The sequence below is a fragment of the Scyliorhinus torazame genome, chromosome 4 (assembly GCF_047496885.1).
Source record: "Scyliorhinus torazame isolate Kashiwa2021f chromosome 4, sScyTor2.1, whole genome shotgun sequence".
In the NCBI taxonomy this organism is placed as follows: Eukaryota; Metazoa; Chordata; class Chondrichthyes; order Carcharhiniformes; family Scyliorhinidae; genus Scyliorhinus; species Scyliorhinus torazame.
Genome location: NC_092710.1, coordinates 141356814 through 141375130, shown reverse-complemented (window position 1 = coordinate 141375130; position 18317 = coordinate 141356814). Strand labels below are relative to the sequence as shown.

The following is an 18317-nucleotide window of genomic DNA, read 5'->3' as shown; positions in this document are numbered from 1 at the left end:
CTGTATTCATTATGGAGAAGGACAATGTAGGTATAGAAAGCAGGGAGGAGACTGTGATAATTGAACAGATTAGCATTGAGAGGGAGGAAATATTAAAGTTTATAGTAGGTTTAAAAAGTGGAACAATCCACAAACCCAGATTAGATGAATCCCATGCTGCTGTGTGAGGCAAGGGAGGAGAGGGCAGGGGCTCAAACACTAATTTTTAAATCTCTCTGGCCACAAAAGAAGTACCAGAGGACTGGAGGACATCTAATGAGTTACCATTATTCAAGAAGGGAAGTAGAGAAAAAACAGGTAATTATTATAGGCCAGTGAGTCTAATGTTCAGTGGGAGGGAAATTTTCTGAGGGACAGAATTAATCTGGGAAGATTAATCAAGAACAGTCAGCATGGCTTTGCCAGGGGAAGATCATGTCTACCAGATCTGATTTCATTTTTTGAGGAGGTGACCAGGTGCGTAGATGAGGGCAGTTCAATTGATGTAGTCTGACATGGACTTCAGTAAGACTTTTGACAAGATCCCACATGGGAGACTGATCAAGAAGGTAAGGGCCCATGGGATCCAGGCAATTTGGCAAATTGGATCCAAAATTAGCTAATGACAGGAGACAGAGGGTAATGCTCAAAGGGTGCTTTTGTGACTGGGCAACTGTGTCCAGTGGTGTACTGCAGTGATCAGTGCTGGGTCCCTTGCTGTTTGCATTGTGCATTAATGATCTTGATATGAATGTGGGGGGTATGATAAGTAAGTTTGCAGATGACAAAATTGGTGTTGTGGTAAATAGCGAGGAGGAAAGCCTTTTAGTACAGGATGATATAGATGGGCTGGTCAGATGGGTGGAATACTGGCAAATGGAATTTAACCCTGAAAAGTGTGAAGTGATTCATTTTGGGAGGACTAACAAGGCAAGGGAATACACAATGAACGGTGGGTCACTAGGAAATACAGAGGATCAGAGGGACCTTGGGGTACATCTCCAAAGATCCATGAAGGCAGCAGGACAGGTAGCTAAGATGCTTAAGAAGGTATGTGAGATACTTGCCTTTATTAGCCGAATCATAGAATATAAGAGCAGGGCGGTTATGATGGAGCTGTATAAAATGCTCATTCGGCCACAGCTAGAGTACTGTGCGCAGTTCTCGTCTCCACTTTATAGGAGGGCATAGGAGGGTATGTTTGCAGTAGAAAGGATGCAGAGAAATTCACCAGGATGTTGCTTGGGTTGGAGCATTTCAGCTATGAAGAGAGGCTGGATAGGCTGGAGTTGTTTTCCTTAGAGCAGAGAAGACTGAGAGGAGAACCTCATTGAGGTGTACAAAATCATGAGGGATATAAATAGGAAGAAACGTTTCCCCTTCGTAGAGGGGTCAATAACCAGGGGGCATAGATTTAAGGTAAGGAACAGGACATTTAGAGGGTATTTGAGGAAAAACTCTTTCATCCAGAGGGTGGTGGAAATCTGGAACTCACTGCCTGAAAGGGAGGTCATTCACCTGAGGAAGGAGCAGCGCTCCGAAAGCTATTGATTTGAAACAAACCTGTTGGACTTTAACCTGGTGTTGTAAGACTTCTTACTGAAAGTCTTACCCTCACAATATTTAAAATGCATTTGGAGGAGTACTTGAAATGCCATAGCATACAAGGCTACGGACCAAGTGCGGGAAAATGGGATTAGAATGGATAGGGGTTTGATAGCTGGCATAGACACGATGGGCTGAAGGGCCTCTTTCTGTGCAGGATAACTTTGAGGTCCACCATGAGAATTTGATGGCAGAACAAAAATCACAAACAGCAGTGATGAGGCACCTTTATCCTGCTTTGCTCCCTTCTATTTTGGGCCACCTTGTCCTTCCAAGAGAGCGGTCATAATGTTGGTGGTTGTGTAGCACTGCATTTGGATGATATGCCTGTTGTAGCTAAATAGCTGAGGTATGTGGAAGCTGTGAGAGGTGGACATGAAGCTGGCAGCATTGGTAAGTGTGGGTGTATGACGTGAACTTGGATTATCAGCACACATGGTTCGGGGGGGTGGTGAGGCAAGCAAAATAGTGGCGTTAAAGGCACAATCAGATCAGCCATGATCTTACTTAATGGCAGAACAAGCTAGATGGGCCGAATGTCCTCCTCCTGCTCCTATTACTTCTGGTCTTATGGTCCCTCTACCTGCCCTGGTGTTCAGTTTACAAGAATTTCTAGTTCAGCAATCTTTTTGTGCAGCTTCCCTTCAAGTCAGCCCAAATTTAAGAAAGAGCATACTGCCTGTACCACGTGAAGTGCAACAACGCTGCTTGGGCCTCCAGCTGTCTGCAGAGCTCCAGGTTGCGATAAGGAGGAAAGAGCAGCATTGGAGATGCAGGAACCAACACCAAAATCATTCAGCTGAGGTGTGAAGACGGGCTTTGCGTCTTGCCCACCTTGATATGAATAGCTGTGCTATGAATTGTGAACCCATACCAAAAATCAGAGCGGATTTTGAGCCCTATATTCCTTCATCAAAATCATTGCGATAAATAGCCACAGTACAAATCCCAAGCAGAAATTAACTTGTGACATCTGACCAATCAGAATAGATTGTATTTATCCTTATGCTGTGTCTCCTTTTAACTGAATGTCACAAAGTGACCTCAAATTTCATGTGCTCTCTTCCGTGGAACTCACCATATGTCTTCTGGAAGTTTATAGAGACAATTTCCACAAATAGCCTCCTACCCACGCGAATGAACTCCACATATAATTCAACTGGAATAGTCAGTCATGATCCACCCTTCAGAAATCCACAGCCATTGTCACAGACAGAATTTATGGCCTGAATTTTACATTCAGAGGTCGGGCACGTGCTCGACCTGACCGAATGTAAAACAGCGTCAAATGACATTGGCCGTGCTTCCCGCACGTGTGCAATATTGCAGTCAGCAGGTGCGCGCACAGGTCAGATGCACACATGTCTGCAATAAAGTGCTGGCTCGCAACCAGGATTTTATCAAATTCTCATCCAATGCCCCGGAGCACAAGAACTTACTCTCATTGTGAGTTTGTCACTGTGAGACTACTGAGTTGACCCAGCATTTATTTGAATTTGGTGCCATTTCAAGCCTTACTTTGTTGCATTTCAGGATCTCATCTCCCCTGGAAGGCTCCCTAAGGATTGCAGCACAGTGTTCCTGATTTGTAAGGAACAAGTATTTCTCATCTGATGTGGATAGTGTACTCAGCTTGTGGGACCTCCGAAGAGGAGGAGAGGCACTGGAGAGACACAACGTCCGTTGAGTGCAGGCAGTGTCCCAGGGAGAGACTTTTGAGAAGAGAGCCATGGGCTCAGTTGGTGCAGGGCCAGCAGGGAGGGTACATCTCAGATGTCATTGTCCATTGGCTAGAGTGTACAGGCAGCACTCCAACTACCTCCAGTTGTCCGAGGTCCAGTGCCACAGGAGGCTCTACATCTCTAGGGACATAGCAATATGCCATGATTGAGCCTCCAATTGCATGAGCGGACATCCCTTACCAGTGGTTTGAAGATCACAGTAGCCTTCAACTTGTAACCATCTGGTTCTTTGAAGGGTCCAGTAAGGGATCTGTCTGGCGTGGCCCAATCAGCGACACACAGTTGTGTCAAACTTGTGACTGATGCTATAAATACTCATATTTATCCACAACGGACAGACTACACCAGCCAGACGGAGAGAGCGAGAGGATTTGCACCGATGGCTGGGTTCCTCCACATCCAGGGTGTGATAGATTGTGCTCATGTGGCCATCAAAGTGGCAGCTGGTGAGCCAGGAGTCTTTGTGAACCGAAAGGGTTTCCACTCAATGAATTTGCAGATCATCTGTGACCACAGATCACAGATTCTCCAAGTTTGTGCTGTTGCTCTGGCAGCTCACCTGATGCTTACATCTTGCTCCATTTACAGGTATCAAAGCTGTTTGTGACTCCTACATGATTGGTTGAATGACTCTTGAGGCTATCCCTTGAAAGGTGGCTCATGACTCCATTCCATCACTCAATAACAAGAGGCAGAGGAGATATACAACAGGAGTCATACCTCTACAAGGACGGTGGTGGACAGGACCACTGGGCTGCTAAAGATATATCCAGATACTAGGATCAGGGAGAGCATTGCATTTTCCTCCAGAGCATGCTTTCCTCATAGTCATGGCACGCTGCACACTGCACAACCTGGCTCTGACATGAGGGGACCCAGTGGAGGCTGAAGAAAGCAAGGCAACTCCACAAGCCAGGGGCATGATTTCAGTGATGGGTCTGAGAAAGAGCTTGGGGAGGTAAAGGATGAGGACATGGAGGTGGGCAACAGGAACATTCAGAGAGGAAAGGACACCAGGGGTGGTTTGTACCGTAAGTTTTCTGGTAGGCATCCAGGGCATCCTTGTTTCCTCATGTCAATGTCTCCTTTCCAAACAATTGTTGTATGCTGAACCAACCCAAAACACCAGCACCATACAGCGCTATACAGTTACATGCCTGTGCTGCATTTGGCACGTATTGCAACCATCAAGTCAATTCAGCCAATTAAATCAAAACAAAGGGTTATGGTATTCTAAATGAACAAACAAAGCACATACAAAATTACCAATAAAATACAAATTTCAACACACCGAATGGAAATAATGTAACTTGTGAGAATCCCCTGCTATGGTCAAGGTGTTGTTATCTTACATCTATAGGTGCTGCATCGTGGTGCCCTCCCCCTTGCTAAGCAGCATTGCCAGTTGACTTTGCTGAACATGTGGCGGTGATGACCTTGGCAGTCATTCTCCGGCTGGCAGAGCCTGAGCAGGCTGCACCTGGGAGGATGCTTCCAGCCCATGGTTGGGCATTCCTCAGTCGTTGCGGCTTCATCTGATACGGTCACTGGCAGAGGGGCGGAGGAGCTAGTGCCCTCATCCGGAGCATCTTGAGAGGAGCCTACAGAGATGACAGGCAGCTTGTCCACCAGGGTGATACATTCTTATCTCCCTGAGCTCACCATTGACTAAGAGCCTCATCCATCGCACACACTGGCAGTGATCTCCTCCACCAGGAACTCACAAGCATTCATCTGGGGCAAAGTGCCCATCGGAATTGCCTTCCCATCTTCCATGACCGCCAGGTGCTGAGGCCATGACAAACGACCAGGACAGTTAGTGAATTGCTTCCCAATAGCTCCCTCAGCCTTCCCCACAGTTCCTGATAGCATTCAGCAAGTTGCCTCTGCAGCTTTTAAACTGCACCCCCCAACCTCCCCCACCCCTGCTGAGTCCCCATTGAACTCCTGCCGCATTCTCATGCTGGTGTCTTTGTATCCGAAAGACCCATTCAATTTGAAATTAGCTATTTGAATTTGTTTCTGGGAAAAGGCATTGAATCAGTGGGCAGCACGGTAGCATTGTGGTTAGCACAATTGCTTCACAGCTCCAGGGTCCCAGGTTCGATTCCCGGCTTGGGTCACTGTCTGTGCGGAGTCTGCACGTTCTCCCCGTGTGTGCGTGGAACATGCTGACAATTAATTAGCAGTCAGCAGAAGCATATTAGTCACTGCAGGAAACTGCAGATTCTCCTTGAGGAGTGCTCCGGTTTCCTTCCACAGTCCAAAGATGTGCGTGGTAGGTGGATTGGCCATGCTAAATTGTCCTTCATGTCCAAAATTGCCCTTAGTGTTGGGTGGGGTTACTGGGTAATGGGGATAGGGTGGAGGTGTGGGCTTGGGTGGGGTGCTCTTTCCAAGAGCCGGTGCAGACTCGATGGGCCGAATGGCCTCCTTCTGCACTGTAAATTCTATGATTCTGTGAATCAGTATCAGTCTGGAAAATTCCTTTGGTTCCCTTTTGAGTTGGGAGTGTTTCAAACCACAAGTGATTAGAACAGGTGATCCTCGGTCTGCCATCTTTTACAATATCTTGTGGTCCAAAAAATATAAAATATTGATTGAGAGTTCATAATACACTGGAGCATGATACAATAAATGATATATTTTTTTTTTTAAATATAAAAACATGAAGCATCAAGTTAAAAATTTGATGTAATATCTTTTAAGAAACCCTTTTCACCGAAAACAATGGCCATCAGGGATATAAATCAAACAGATATAGAAATCTCTCCTTGAAGTCTCACATAAATCTTTTTTGAATTCTTCAAATTTGGTCTAATGTCTCCGAATCGGCCTCCAGGAAAAAACTCCTCAAGGAGAATCTGCAGTTTCCTGCAGTGACTAATATGCTTCTGCTGGCTGCTAGTTAATTGTCAGCATGTTCCTGCTGTTGCAGGCTTATTGATGTTCTGCATCCATACTTGTGTCTTTCGTTGTAGTGCATTGTAGGGGACTTCTAGACTGATCCAAAAGATTGAATGATAGCTTTGCTGCTGCTGCCTTCGGGATTGATCTTTATGTATACTGTTGAACTAGTGTTAGGTAATTGTATTGTGGTGTGATAGCCATGTTTTTAACATGGAACCCTTATCTCCGAGTGACCGATCATAAGGCCTAATCTGACTCTGGAACAACAGGGAAACCAGTAAGGTCATGAGGAAAATATTCTGCCTGATCCCCAGAAAACATACCGTGAATACCTAATTCTTTTCCTTTCGTTATACGCAACTTGGAAGCTCAGAAAGCAATCGCCTTTCCTGCTAATCAACGCATGGAATTTTCGACAGATGTTTGCATGACCAGATGATTGTTATTGTTGACACCCTGCACTACTGGAAAGAGTGCTGTGGCTGTTGCGGCATCTTCGTACTGAATGTGTATAGTCATGAACATGTTAAAGTAGTCGATCTGTAATGTAGTAGTAATGCATGCTGATATGGTGTAACAGTTGAGTACAGTTGTCATTTTTTAGCTACTTGAGGTGAGCAGTACTGATGCTGCGTAATGGCCACATGTCAGATTCCAGGAAATGACACGCTTCATTAATGCCATCCATGGTGAGATGTAACTCCCTCATGCAAGTTGTGATGACTTAATTCCGGGCAGTAGACATTCTGGCTGAGGGAGTAGGTGATGGTCCTTCTGTTATAGCTGCTGATCTTCCCAGCCCTCTTCCTTTTCTAACATTTCCAAAATGATTCTTGCTGCTGGCTGCACTGAAACATGTTAGTACCTTTGTGTTTTATAAAATAAATTCACTGCTGCTGTGCTCCAGATGGAGAGCTGCGATCCAAGGGAGTGAGAGTCAGAAAATTGTTCCAATCCCTTTTTTCAATTTAGAATACCCAATTCTTTTTTTTCCAATTCAGGAGCAATTTTTAGCATGACCAATCCACCTAGCCTGCACATCTTTGGGTTGTGGGGGTGAGACCCATGAAAACACAGGGAGAATGTGCAAACTCTACACGGACAGTGACCCGGGGCCGGGATCGAACCAGGGTCCTAAGCGCCGTGCTAACTACTGCGCCACTGTGCTAAATTGCTACAACCCTGGCTTTGAAATTCCTCTTCCAGTCTCCTTGATGTGAATCTGGGACAGTACATAAATTTAAAAATAGTGACATTGAATCGGCTGCTGACTTTGCCTAGAACCTTTTGGTAAGCTGTGCCATTTTTGCCACTCCTCCATGGGACAACTCCTCAACAAATGAATGGAGGAATCTCACATTAAAACTGTGTTGGTTGTGCGAGCTGACGATCTTCCCAAAAGGCATTCAAGTTTGAAATTCAGAAGTTCTTGTTAAAGTCACGCAGGTTCCACATCCACATTTACAGAATAGTTAGGGAAAAACTGTTGCCACACGTGAAAGGATGGAGAATGAGAGAGAGCACAGAGTTATTGGCAAAAAGGGCTAAGTGTTATGTGAAAAACATTTTCAAGCAGTGAGTGGTTAAAGTCTGGAATGCACTGCCTGACTCAGTCGAAGCAGTCAAATGGAATTTAGACTAATATCTGAAAAGGAAGAATGTGCTAATTTACAGGGAGAAGGCGTGAAAATGACACAAAGTGAGTTGCTCATTCAGAGTTCTGGGGTGATATGATGGGCGGGATTCTCTGTCGCGGGACACCCGGAATGCATTCCCTGATGGGTCAGAGAATTGGGCGTCAGGGGTAAATCGAGATCCAAGCGCTAAGTGCATTTCAATCACTCAAGCGTGTGATTTCACTGCACTTACCTCTCTTTGATGTGGTCGATGTTTACAAACATTGCGATTTCACCACTTAGGCCATTGAACCATGTTGGGAGATGAATGAATCAAAGCTGCAGATGGTTTGTAGAAGCTGTCAATCACAGACCACCACTAGAAACCTATGAATGGTTTGCAGCTAATGGATTTGTGGGAACCAGCCAGGAGGTCACAGTTGCTCTCCTTCGAGGAATGGACACATGGAGCTCCAAGGTAAGTACTACAGCTGTAATTCTTCTCATTGCCCCTGTTTGGACTGTTCTCTAGCTTCCAGACTGGGGTCTCTTTTTGCGGAGGGGGGTCTGTGGGGGAGGTCTCTTTAGGCAGGGGGTCCCTGTGGTGCATCCCCTTATTACAGGGGCCCCTTTAGTGGGTCTCCCTATTACAGGGGTCCCAGAGGGGTGGGTCAAGTTACCCCTGTACTTGAGGATAGGGGGAGGCACCCAGACAATCCGGGAGTGGGAGGTTGCAATGCAATGTGGGGGTGGGGGGCAGGATTCGGTGCCAATTTGCTGTGCAAGGGGTGGGTAATGGCCGTCCACAGGACCTCGATAGTGGGATTCCCACACCATGCATATATTTTCATGGCAAGGAATACGGAATTGCATCCTGCTTTATGACCCCAAGGTAATCGTAACACACGTGCAATTCAGCTCCAGTGGGGGACACAGGTACGGATTCTCCGTTTCAGCGGCTAAGTGCCGGCACCAACGGAGAATCCGCAGGTGGTTCATGACAGGAAAATCGTCACGAACCCCTCACCGATTCCGGTACCGGTGAGAGGCTAGCACCGGCGCCATGCGACCACCCGCGGATCACATGCAAAACGGCCGGAGAATGGACAGGTCCCGGGCCACGCTTGTGTAAGGCTAACGTCCTGCTCCAGTCACGCCAGAAATGATGGCGTCGGCCGAGCTCAAACCCTAACCCACCCACCCAGATCCCACAGCCCACCCCGTGTCCACCCACCACCACTCCCCCCAGCCCTAGCAGAAGCCCTCGGCCAGTGGCACAGATCCCGGATGAGTGTGGAGGCGCTGGACACCGTCCGCAGCCGACACGCCGGGTGCACGTCCACTGAGACCACACATGGTCCATGCCGTTGGGAACCCGGCCCATCAGGGGCAGGGCATTGCAGGTGGGCCGGCCAATGATGTGCCAACTGTCTTGCAACAGTGCACGGTGCACACCCAGATGACGCTGGTTTGGGGGGTGCAGAGCATTAAAAAACCGGTGTCACACAGGCGCCTGACCTGGATTCAGTATCGGAGTCCATTCACCGCCCAATCCCCGATCCCGATTTTGGCGTCGGGATACGGAGAATCCCGCCCATAGTCTCCCAAACTGAGAATCCAGCCCCATGTGTCTCACATGGTGCAATTGTTTTGTAATTTTGTGATCTTCCAGGATTAGCTCCTGGTATGCTTCATGCAGGTGTACAGAGGGTGCAATCTAACCGAATGGCAATAGAGTCCCATGGCGAGCGCTTTAAGCCGGGTATTTCCCTGCTCTCGCAGCGCTGAGAAAGAGTACGCTATCGAAAAGGACTTTGTTGCAATCCAGGGCCTCAGCAGGGAATGCTCGTCGAGGCCGCACTTAGTCCCGTTTCCTGCCCTGAGGAGCCTCGCTTCCCAGAACTCCTCAGTGCAGGAGGAGAACGGGGTGCCATTCTTAAATGGTCCCCTGATCTCTCGACACCCTCTCCCCAACATGACCCCCAGACCCCCAAGAGCCCCAGCTCACTAATAAGGGGGTTCTCGGGGCCAAACCCCAGGACGGACACAATGCCAGATTCGCAATGCCCCTCTAGTCTGGGAGTACAAGTGTGCCAGTGCAAACCACACGGAGGGCTCCGATCCCCCGCGAGACCCCACAAGTGCCAATCCTTTTGTGGGAATCAGTACTGAACGTCGATCATCTAACGTCTCCAAGGCAAAGGGGTTGGATCTCAACGCCTCGGGTAGATTGGGCAGGTGACACATTAAAGTGAGACTAGCTACTCACTCTAATATGCAGATTTGCCAAATACCTATCCCCCCCACAATTGCCAGGATCCAGATTGCGACATCTGTCAAGATCCCGTTAGACCTCACAAGGCGTGGCGAGCCGGGTAGCTCCCGGAAGAGGCCTCTCCTGGTGGGTGAACAGGGGCGCAACGTGGCAGTCGCTTGGGGCCATAGTCTTCACAAAGGCATGGAGGTGTTATGGGGAGTAGGGCGGGGCTGACACGCTGAACGGGTGCGATTAATGGGAGATGTTATTACATCGATCCCATGACTTTATGTATTACAAACATTGAAAATGCTGTGAATGCAAGAAACATCTGGACCATCAGAGTTGTGAGCAGTTTTAAAAAAATGGGATGGAGATTCAATGTAATGGGGTTGCCCCAGATTCATCCTTTAGCAGATAATTGCTTTGTTCCATTATGGTCTGGGGATTTTAGGGCCCCTATCTCCAATGGGCATACTCTTGAAACACAATTCACTCCTGGGAATTTGGGATTGTTGCTCAGCCTCTGCTGGCACCCTTGAATGGTTCATTAACACAACCTGCGTGCAAAGTTGCGCTTGAGAAATTTTGCATGAACCACATTTATTTGCTGTCTAACGAGGACACAATAAACAAACCAAAATGGTGCCAGATTTGTGATTAACTTGCACAGTAATTGTTTGGGTTGTTATCATTGTGAGATTTATAAGATTATTATATTTGGAATCATAGGTTTAAATTTAGATTAAATGAAAGAGGTCATGTGACTTTATCTGGGGTCTGCCTGGGTAGTTTGTGCAACATCAAAGAAATGCAGACTCTGCTTAGTGTTTTACTGAGAAAAGGGCGAAAGGTATTTCCACTTGGAAATAATGGGAGGCTCAGAGTCTACTCATTGTAAATGCTTCCACAAGTCCCAGAAAGCTGTTGAAGGTACTGGGCTATAAATTGTCAATTCCTGTAAATTGTTGATTTTGTTCTCAGATGAAAGGCAGTTGGACTGAAGTATAGCTAATTAACATTTCTACCTGGATGCATGTTGCCATTGGGAAGAAAAAGCTGTTTTGAGATAAGGTTACGGTCTTCCTTACAAATCGATAAATATCACAGAGAGACAGGGGAGTTCTGTGTGGTCAGCAGATAGAAAAGGTTGCTTAACTTTGTGAACTACCATAGCTCATTGCAAAAGGGAATGGTCTGTAGTCAAAGAGACACATCTTACAGCCATCTCAGGATTCCAGCTGATTCAGCCTGGAAGGGTTAGGGGATGAAGAATCTTTTGAACAGGCTTTACTGCTTGTGGTGGATTTAAGAAATTCCTGAGGAAAGCACCAAGAGAGGATGATTTGAAGTTGGTGAAATGGAAATACAGGAACTTGTTTAAGTCTGGGAGTAATTGTGAACCACTTGCTGTGTGGATGATGATTCCATGGAGAGAGCATTTTGTGATAAGTATAAAAGGAGAACAATCCTCTCTGTAGTTTAAAGTATAAGCTGTCTTCAGAAATAAAATACAGTTGAAAGTGTTAAAATGTGAAATTTTGTTATGTTATTCTTTCAGCTTTTAACTGAGCAATCAGGGAGGTGAAGGCCACCACATTGCCCCCCTTCCCTTTCTGTAGCCCCAACTGCTCAAAACCAATAGTCCCAGAACATATGGGTGTGATTTACTGGCCCCCGCCCACACTTCTCAGAGAACCTCTACCCCAGGGAAGAACCCCCTCATCCGGGTCAATGTGTTATGCACCTCTGTAGGAAGAACGGAGGCATAGACTATTTTCTAAATGGGAAAAGGCTTAGGAAATCAGAATAAATAAATAATAAATAATCTTTCATCGTCACAAGTAGGCTGATATTAACAATGCAATGAAGTTACTGTGAAAAGCCCCTAGTCGCCACATTCCGGTGCCTGTTCGGGTACACTGAGGGAGAATTCAGAATTCTCAGCTGGTACGGGAATTGAACCCGCACCACAAAGGGACTTAGGATTCCTAGTTCAAGATTCTCTTGACATGCAGGTTCAGTCGGAGTTCGAAAGGCAAATGCAATATTAGCATTCATGTCACGAGGGCTAGAATACAAGAACAGGGATGTTCTTCTGAGGCTGTATAAGGCTCTGGTCAGACCCCATTTGGAGTATTGGGACAGTTTTAGGTCCCGTATCAAAGGAAGGAAGTGCTGGCCTTGGAAAGTGTCCAGAGGAGGTTCACAAGAATGGTCCCTGGAATGAAAGACTTGTCATATGAGGATTGGTTGAGGACTCTGGGTCTGTACTCATTGAAGTGTTTAGAAGGATGAGGGGGGGGGGAGAAATCATATTGAAACTTACAGGATACTGACAGACCTACATAAAGGGGACGTGGAGAGGATGTTTCCACTAGTAGGAAAAACTAGAACCCGAGGGCACAGCCTCAGAATGAAGGTACGATCCCTTAAAACTGAGATGAGGAGGAACTTCTTCAGCCAGAGGTCATAGGGGGCGGTATTCTCCGGTATCGGCGCAATGTCCGCCGACTGGCGCCCAAAACGGCGCAAATCAGTCGGGCATCGCGCCGCCCCAAAGGTGCGGAATGCTCCGCATCTTGGGGGGCCGAGCCCCAACCTTAAGGGGCTAGGCCCGCGCCGGATGAATTTCCGCCCCGCCAGCTGGCGGAAAAGGCCTTTGGTGCCCCGCCAGCAGGCGCTTAAATGACATCTCCGGGTGGCGCATGCGCGGGAGCGTTAGCGGCCGCTGACGGCATTCCCATGCATGCGCAGTGGAGGGAGTCTCTTCCGCCTCCACCATGGTGGAGACCGTGGCGAAGGCGGAAGGAAAAGAGTGCCCCCACGGCACAGGCCCGCCCGCGGATCGGTGGGCCCCGATCGCGGGCCAGGCCACCGTGGGGGCACCCCCCGGGGCCAGATCGCCCCGTGTCCTCCCCAGGACCCAGGAGCCCGCCCACGCCGCCTTGTCCCACCGGTAAGGTAGGTGGTTTAATCTACGCCGGCGGGACAGGCATTTTAGCAGCGGGACTTCGGCCCATCCGGGCCGGAGAATCGCGGGGGGGGGGCCCCCGCCAACCGGCGCAGCGCGATTCCCGCCCCCGCCGAATATCCGGTGCCGAAGAATTCGGCAACCAGTGGGGGCGGGATTCACGCCAGCCCCCGGCGATTCTCCGACCCGGCGGGGGGTCGGAGAATCTCGCCCATGGTCTTAACTGGAAGTTAGAATCCCTGTTTAAAAGTTACCACAAAACACAGGAGAACTTTCAAGAGTAGAGGCAAACATGAATGCTCTATTCATTTGTGATAATGCAGACTTGACTTAATTTCACGGAGCAAATCCTGCCCCTGAATGTTCTTTGCACACTGCATTGTCAGCTCAGATGGTCTATGATTGACAAAATGCAATGATTGTAAAAACACTGGTTGAAATCATAGAAACATAACATTTCAAAATATCACTTGTAAATGTAAATGTAAGCTTGATCTATCATAAATAATTATTAAAACATTATGGATTTATCTGGATAGAACTTGTAATTGCCAAAGTTTGAATGATAACTTTTAACACACAGACTGTGCTTTGTGTTTAACCTATTTAAAATAACAGGACTGTACAAAGATCGTGCAAATAAGAAGCAGTTTGGGTATATTCAGAATTGAACTTTGCTGATCAGAAGTTCTATTCTGTCACTTTTTTGGCAGCTGTACAATATTCCATTTGCAGACAAGTGTAAAAGAATGTATTGTAAGAGCATAAACACTTATCACAGCCTTCCATGCTATTTCTAATCTGAAGGTTTGTTCTGGTTCAAGGGAAAAATAAGACTTTACAGGAGCTATGCCTAAAAATCCATGACTTTGACACGATCCTCAGAACAATCTATTCTAATAACTAAAGATATTTGGAACCGACAATATTCCGTGCAATTAACTTACTAATTGTTCTGATTTTAGCCCTTAGAAGTTGGGATCTGCTGTATCATTTAATAAAATTAACATCAACATTGAAAATCTTAGGACTCTCCATATTTTGATGCCATTCACTATAGAGAGAATACAAAGGTGCTGGTCTTCACTTGGCAAAGTCAGTGTTATAGTGGTGATAAGGGTCTCAAAAGACTTACTACTGCGTTGATTATTGAGGGGTTATTGGGTTACGGGGATAGGGTGGAAGTGGGTCGGTGCAGACTCGATGGGCTGAATGGCCTCCTTCTGCACTGTATGTTCTAAGTTCCATGTCTATGATCCTGATGCCATAACCTCCACCATTTTGAAGATGACATGCCCAAGATGCCTGGCGAGCCTACTTCTGAAGAAGTTGTCGACCTCTTTCCCCGATTACAATTTTAATGGGACATGCGGTTGGAGCATGCCAATCGGGTTCCTCACCCATGTGTACAGACATTCCAATCAAGAAGGAAGATTTTTTTGTGAGGGGGGTTTCTTTGTGGTTCCCTTTATAAAAGAAAAACATTACCTCGCTGTAGCCTCATTTCCCCTCCCTCACCAACTTACCAACATTCTAGTCACTGGAGATTCCTTAGATTGAAGACTGTTGTTGAGCTAGAGCAGGAGACCATGTGCCTGCAGCCCACCTGTCAAAGTCCAATGAGGGAGGCGGGGCGGGGGGGAGTGGGGGCACGAAATTGCAGCAACCCTTTGACTGTCAGAATAGCTGCCATAAGTCAGAATTGATCCAACTGAATTTTATTAAAGAGCACGGGGAACTGAGTATTGCAATGGGTTGGATATTCGTCTTTCGCCTTTGGGACCAGTTTTCAGGTTCAGAGCAGCTGGAGGAAAGTCTTCTCTATACACTGAGCATTTAGTGTCTCATGTTGTATCAGTCTCTAGTGCCTAATGGGCATGAGACCATCACATAAAAATGGCATTGGCTGGTACTAAATTGGCAATCTCACTTAGGATTTCCAATGGAAGAAAATGTAACACTGGTGCAATGTGGGTTGCTTGACTTAAATTGGAGCTGAACTGCAGAAGAGCAAAGGGATCATCAAATCACTCTATTGTGTGAAGCTGATACTGGGCACCCAAGGCAATATCTCCCAGCTTAAAAACCGCCTCATTTTGATTAGCACTTTATTTGTGCAAAATAATTATTTAACCTCTGGTTTCAATTTTTATGCTTGTTTGAAGAAGGTATGCATTTTTTCCGACAGCAGCATTTGTGACCTGTCATAATGAATGTCAACAGGGTGTTTACTGATAATGATCACTATTGAACTCAACCATGATCTTGGCATAAGAAACTTCTGTGTGGGGCAAGGATCAGGAGTGAGAATCATGGCAGATTTTACTCTTCCCTAATTCTGGAACATTGTGGTTAAGCCTTGCCCCTCAAAGCTATCCTGATGAGTTCCATTAATTTGGAACATACCAGGAGTTTGTCTAAGCTTTGGAATTATGTGCCTGAGCCGTTAAACAATTTGTTTCTGATTATATTTTTCACCATTAACAATAGATTGATGACTTGGAGATCGATTGTAGGTTTGAATTAATTTCCATTATTCAAATAAATTCTGTTGAAATAATGTTGTGCCATTGAAAAGTGCATAAAATCATAATTGCAGGCTCAGCTCATTAGCTAATTATAAATTGTTTAGGAAGACTGTAGAATTTTCTGCTCAGGGGTTCCCAGTGCAGAAGCCCACCTAACAAGAACATTAATTATTGACAGCATATCATGGGCTCCAGATATATAATTTCTCACTATGTGCTCCCATTGGGGTCCGTTCAAAACTGGCAATACTGAAGTGGAAAACTTTCCCTTATAATTTACTCAGTAAATGTCTTGTGAACAAAGTGTAAACTCTTCAGCAACTGTATAAGAAACACAGATCCTAGTAATTTACATATCTCTTTCATTTTAGGCCTATGTGTTTTGTTAAGCAGCTCGAGATCCCACAGTATGGCTACAGACACAGCGTTTCTACCACCACACCTCGATCTAACTTGGCAAAAGAACTGGAGAAATATTCTAAGACTACATTTGAATATAACAATTACGACAACCAAGCTTTTGGAAAACGAGCTATTGCTCCCAAAGTCCAGGCTAGGGATGCATCTCCCAAAGGGTATGACGGTAAGAAAAGTAATCTTTTTAACATCATGGAAGAGCGATAATGTGTGTTAAAGGAAAATGTTTTTGAAGAAATAAACCAAAACAACCCTTATCTTCGCAGTTTATGTTGGACTTGATTTGTGAGCATTGCTGAAAGTTCTTTCGGACACTATGACTGGGATTTGAGGGTCCCAGGGGGCAAGAATGGACACATTGAGGGAAGGGAAAGAAATTAAATTGGGTGGATGGAAGAAGGGTGCCTTGTCCTTCATACCTTTTATGCTATTGCTAGGATTATTTGGTGGGCGACACGCACACGCTCAGGTCAATTGAGGCCCTTGAAGTGGCCAATTGATGACCATTTAAGGGCCTCTTCCAACTACTGCTGTGCTCTGGTAGTGGCCTCCCAGCAGGCTCAGGAGGATTCTGGGTGATTCCCTCCCGATCGTGAATTCTATAGCCCACAGAATTTCCCTACCCCAGCAACAATCACCATGTCTGCTAGAAGACCCATAGACAATAGACCGCCGAACACCACCACCTCGCCTGGGCCTGCTTGATTAGCCCCAGTGATGCCCAGACTCATCTGGGCTTTTACCATGGCTGCTTTGAGATTTGCTGCAGTCCCGCCACTTCTGGTGGTGATGCAGAGATAAAAGAACTACTGGTCCTATTATTGGCCAATAGTTTAGTGGGCCAGACATCATCTCCCAGAGGTGAGGAAGCCACAGCTGCAAGTAATTAGTTGCTTGCTCATTGCAAAATCTGGTCACGTCTTCCATAGTCAGCAGAAGTGGTGTACCCAGGAGTGATGAAAACCCACCTTTTAATAAACCTCATTCTCTGAATGTAACTTGGGCACGTCCACCCCAGAGGCAGTACTACAGGATTAAACAGCTTCACTATCCATTGTGGCTTGGATCAGGTGCTGTAGAGGTGACTCTCATGGCTGTTACAACAAACTTAAGGGGCTGGATTCTCCAAAAATGGGGCAATGTCCCGCACGCCGCGTAAAAACGCTGGTGTTTCACTCCCCAGCTTCCTGCAAAAAATAAAGAACAATTCACTTATCTGCAGGGGTCTAGCAGGGTCCTGGAGTGCTTCACACAGCTGTGACTGTGGATACAGACCCCCGCACTTCTGGTTCCGATTCCACGCATGTGCACGATGGGGGCCTCCAACGGCTGCACCGAGTACCATGGCGGACTCGGTCCGCGGACAAGCACTAAGAAACAAGGTCCCTCCCCGATTGGCCCCGCGCTGCTTCATCCGACCCGCCTGATCGCTGCCCCGGCTGCCCATAAGGCCTTCCCCTGGCGAGGGATTCTCCCCCCGCCCCAGCAGAGCGGCCACAGACTGAGTCCGTAGCCACCGCGCGTGAGTCCTGACCGGCCATAATTCCAGGCCATCGGGAACTCAGCCGGTCGGGATGGGAATATCGCTGGGAGGGCCTTTGGCAATGGCACCCCGGTGATTCGCGGGCGAGCGATTCTCCGGGGACCGGAGAATCACGGGAGCGGCGCCGGGCTCGATTCGGGCATAAAAGCCAATTCTCCGCCGCCGTGCCAAATGCGATTTTGGCGCGGGGCTGCCGAGAATCCAGCCCGAGGCCTCTGGATTATGCTAAGAACAGGCCTAACCCATGTTTTAGGACCCAAATGGACACTGATTAGTCTGAAAGCAGCTGTACTTGAAATTACCAGATCTAGAGGTAGAATAATCAATGTCCCTTTAGGATCCTGCCACCAAAAAAAGTTTCTAATCTATTTATTTGAATCTAAAGCAGGTAGGAGATTGCCACTTTAACACTGTAGTCTGCTGCCCCCTGCTGCTCGGCTCCCTTTCCAGACTCACTGACATGACTGGTGAACTGCCCCTGGGGATACCACACCTAGTCCGCTGTTAAGAAACAAATAAGGTAGTTGGAACAATCTTTTATGCCCCTGCCAACAACCCCGTTCAGCCCTGTACTGCTATTGCACCCTTAATTGCGTGTAATCCAACTTTATATTTCTTTGAAAACTAGAATATTGAAGAAAAGCAATAACCATGTCGAAAAGTAAAATCATTAAAAATCTGAAGGAATGCTTGTGTATATGTCATATTTGGAAAACTTGTCTTTTTTGTGATTGTATTATTATATA

The 18317-nt window shown here is 46.8% G+C and overlaps 1 protein-coding gene across 11 annotated transcripts in view; it reads left to right on the top strand.

Annotated features, from left to right (window-relative positions):
- LOC140410506 (myelin transcription factor 1-like protein) overlaps positions 1-18317 on the top strand; it is a 676895-nt gene that overhangs the window by 463801 nt on the left and 194777 nt on the right. For all 11 annotated transcript variants that reach the window (XM_072498671.1, XM_072498674.1, XM_072498670.1 and 8 more), the window contains one exon: positions 15983-16194. In XM_072498671.1, the coding sequence (XP_072354772.1) occupies positions 15983-16194 (212 nt within the window). The remainder of the gene's footprint in view (positions 1-15982; positions 16195-18317) is intronic.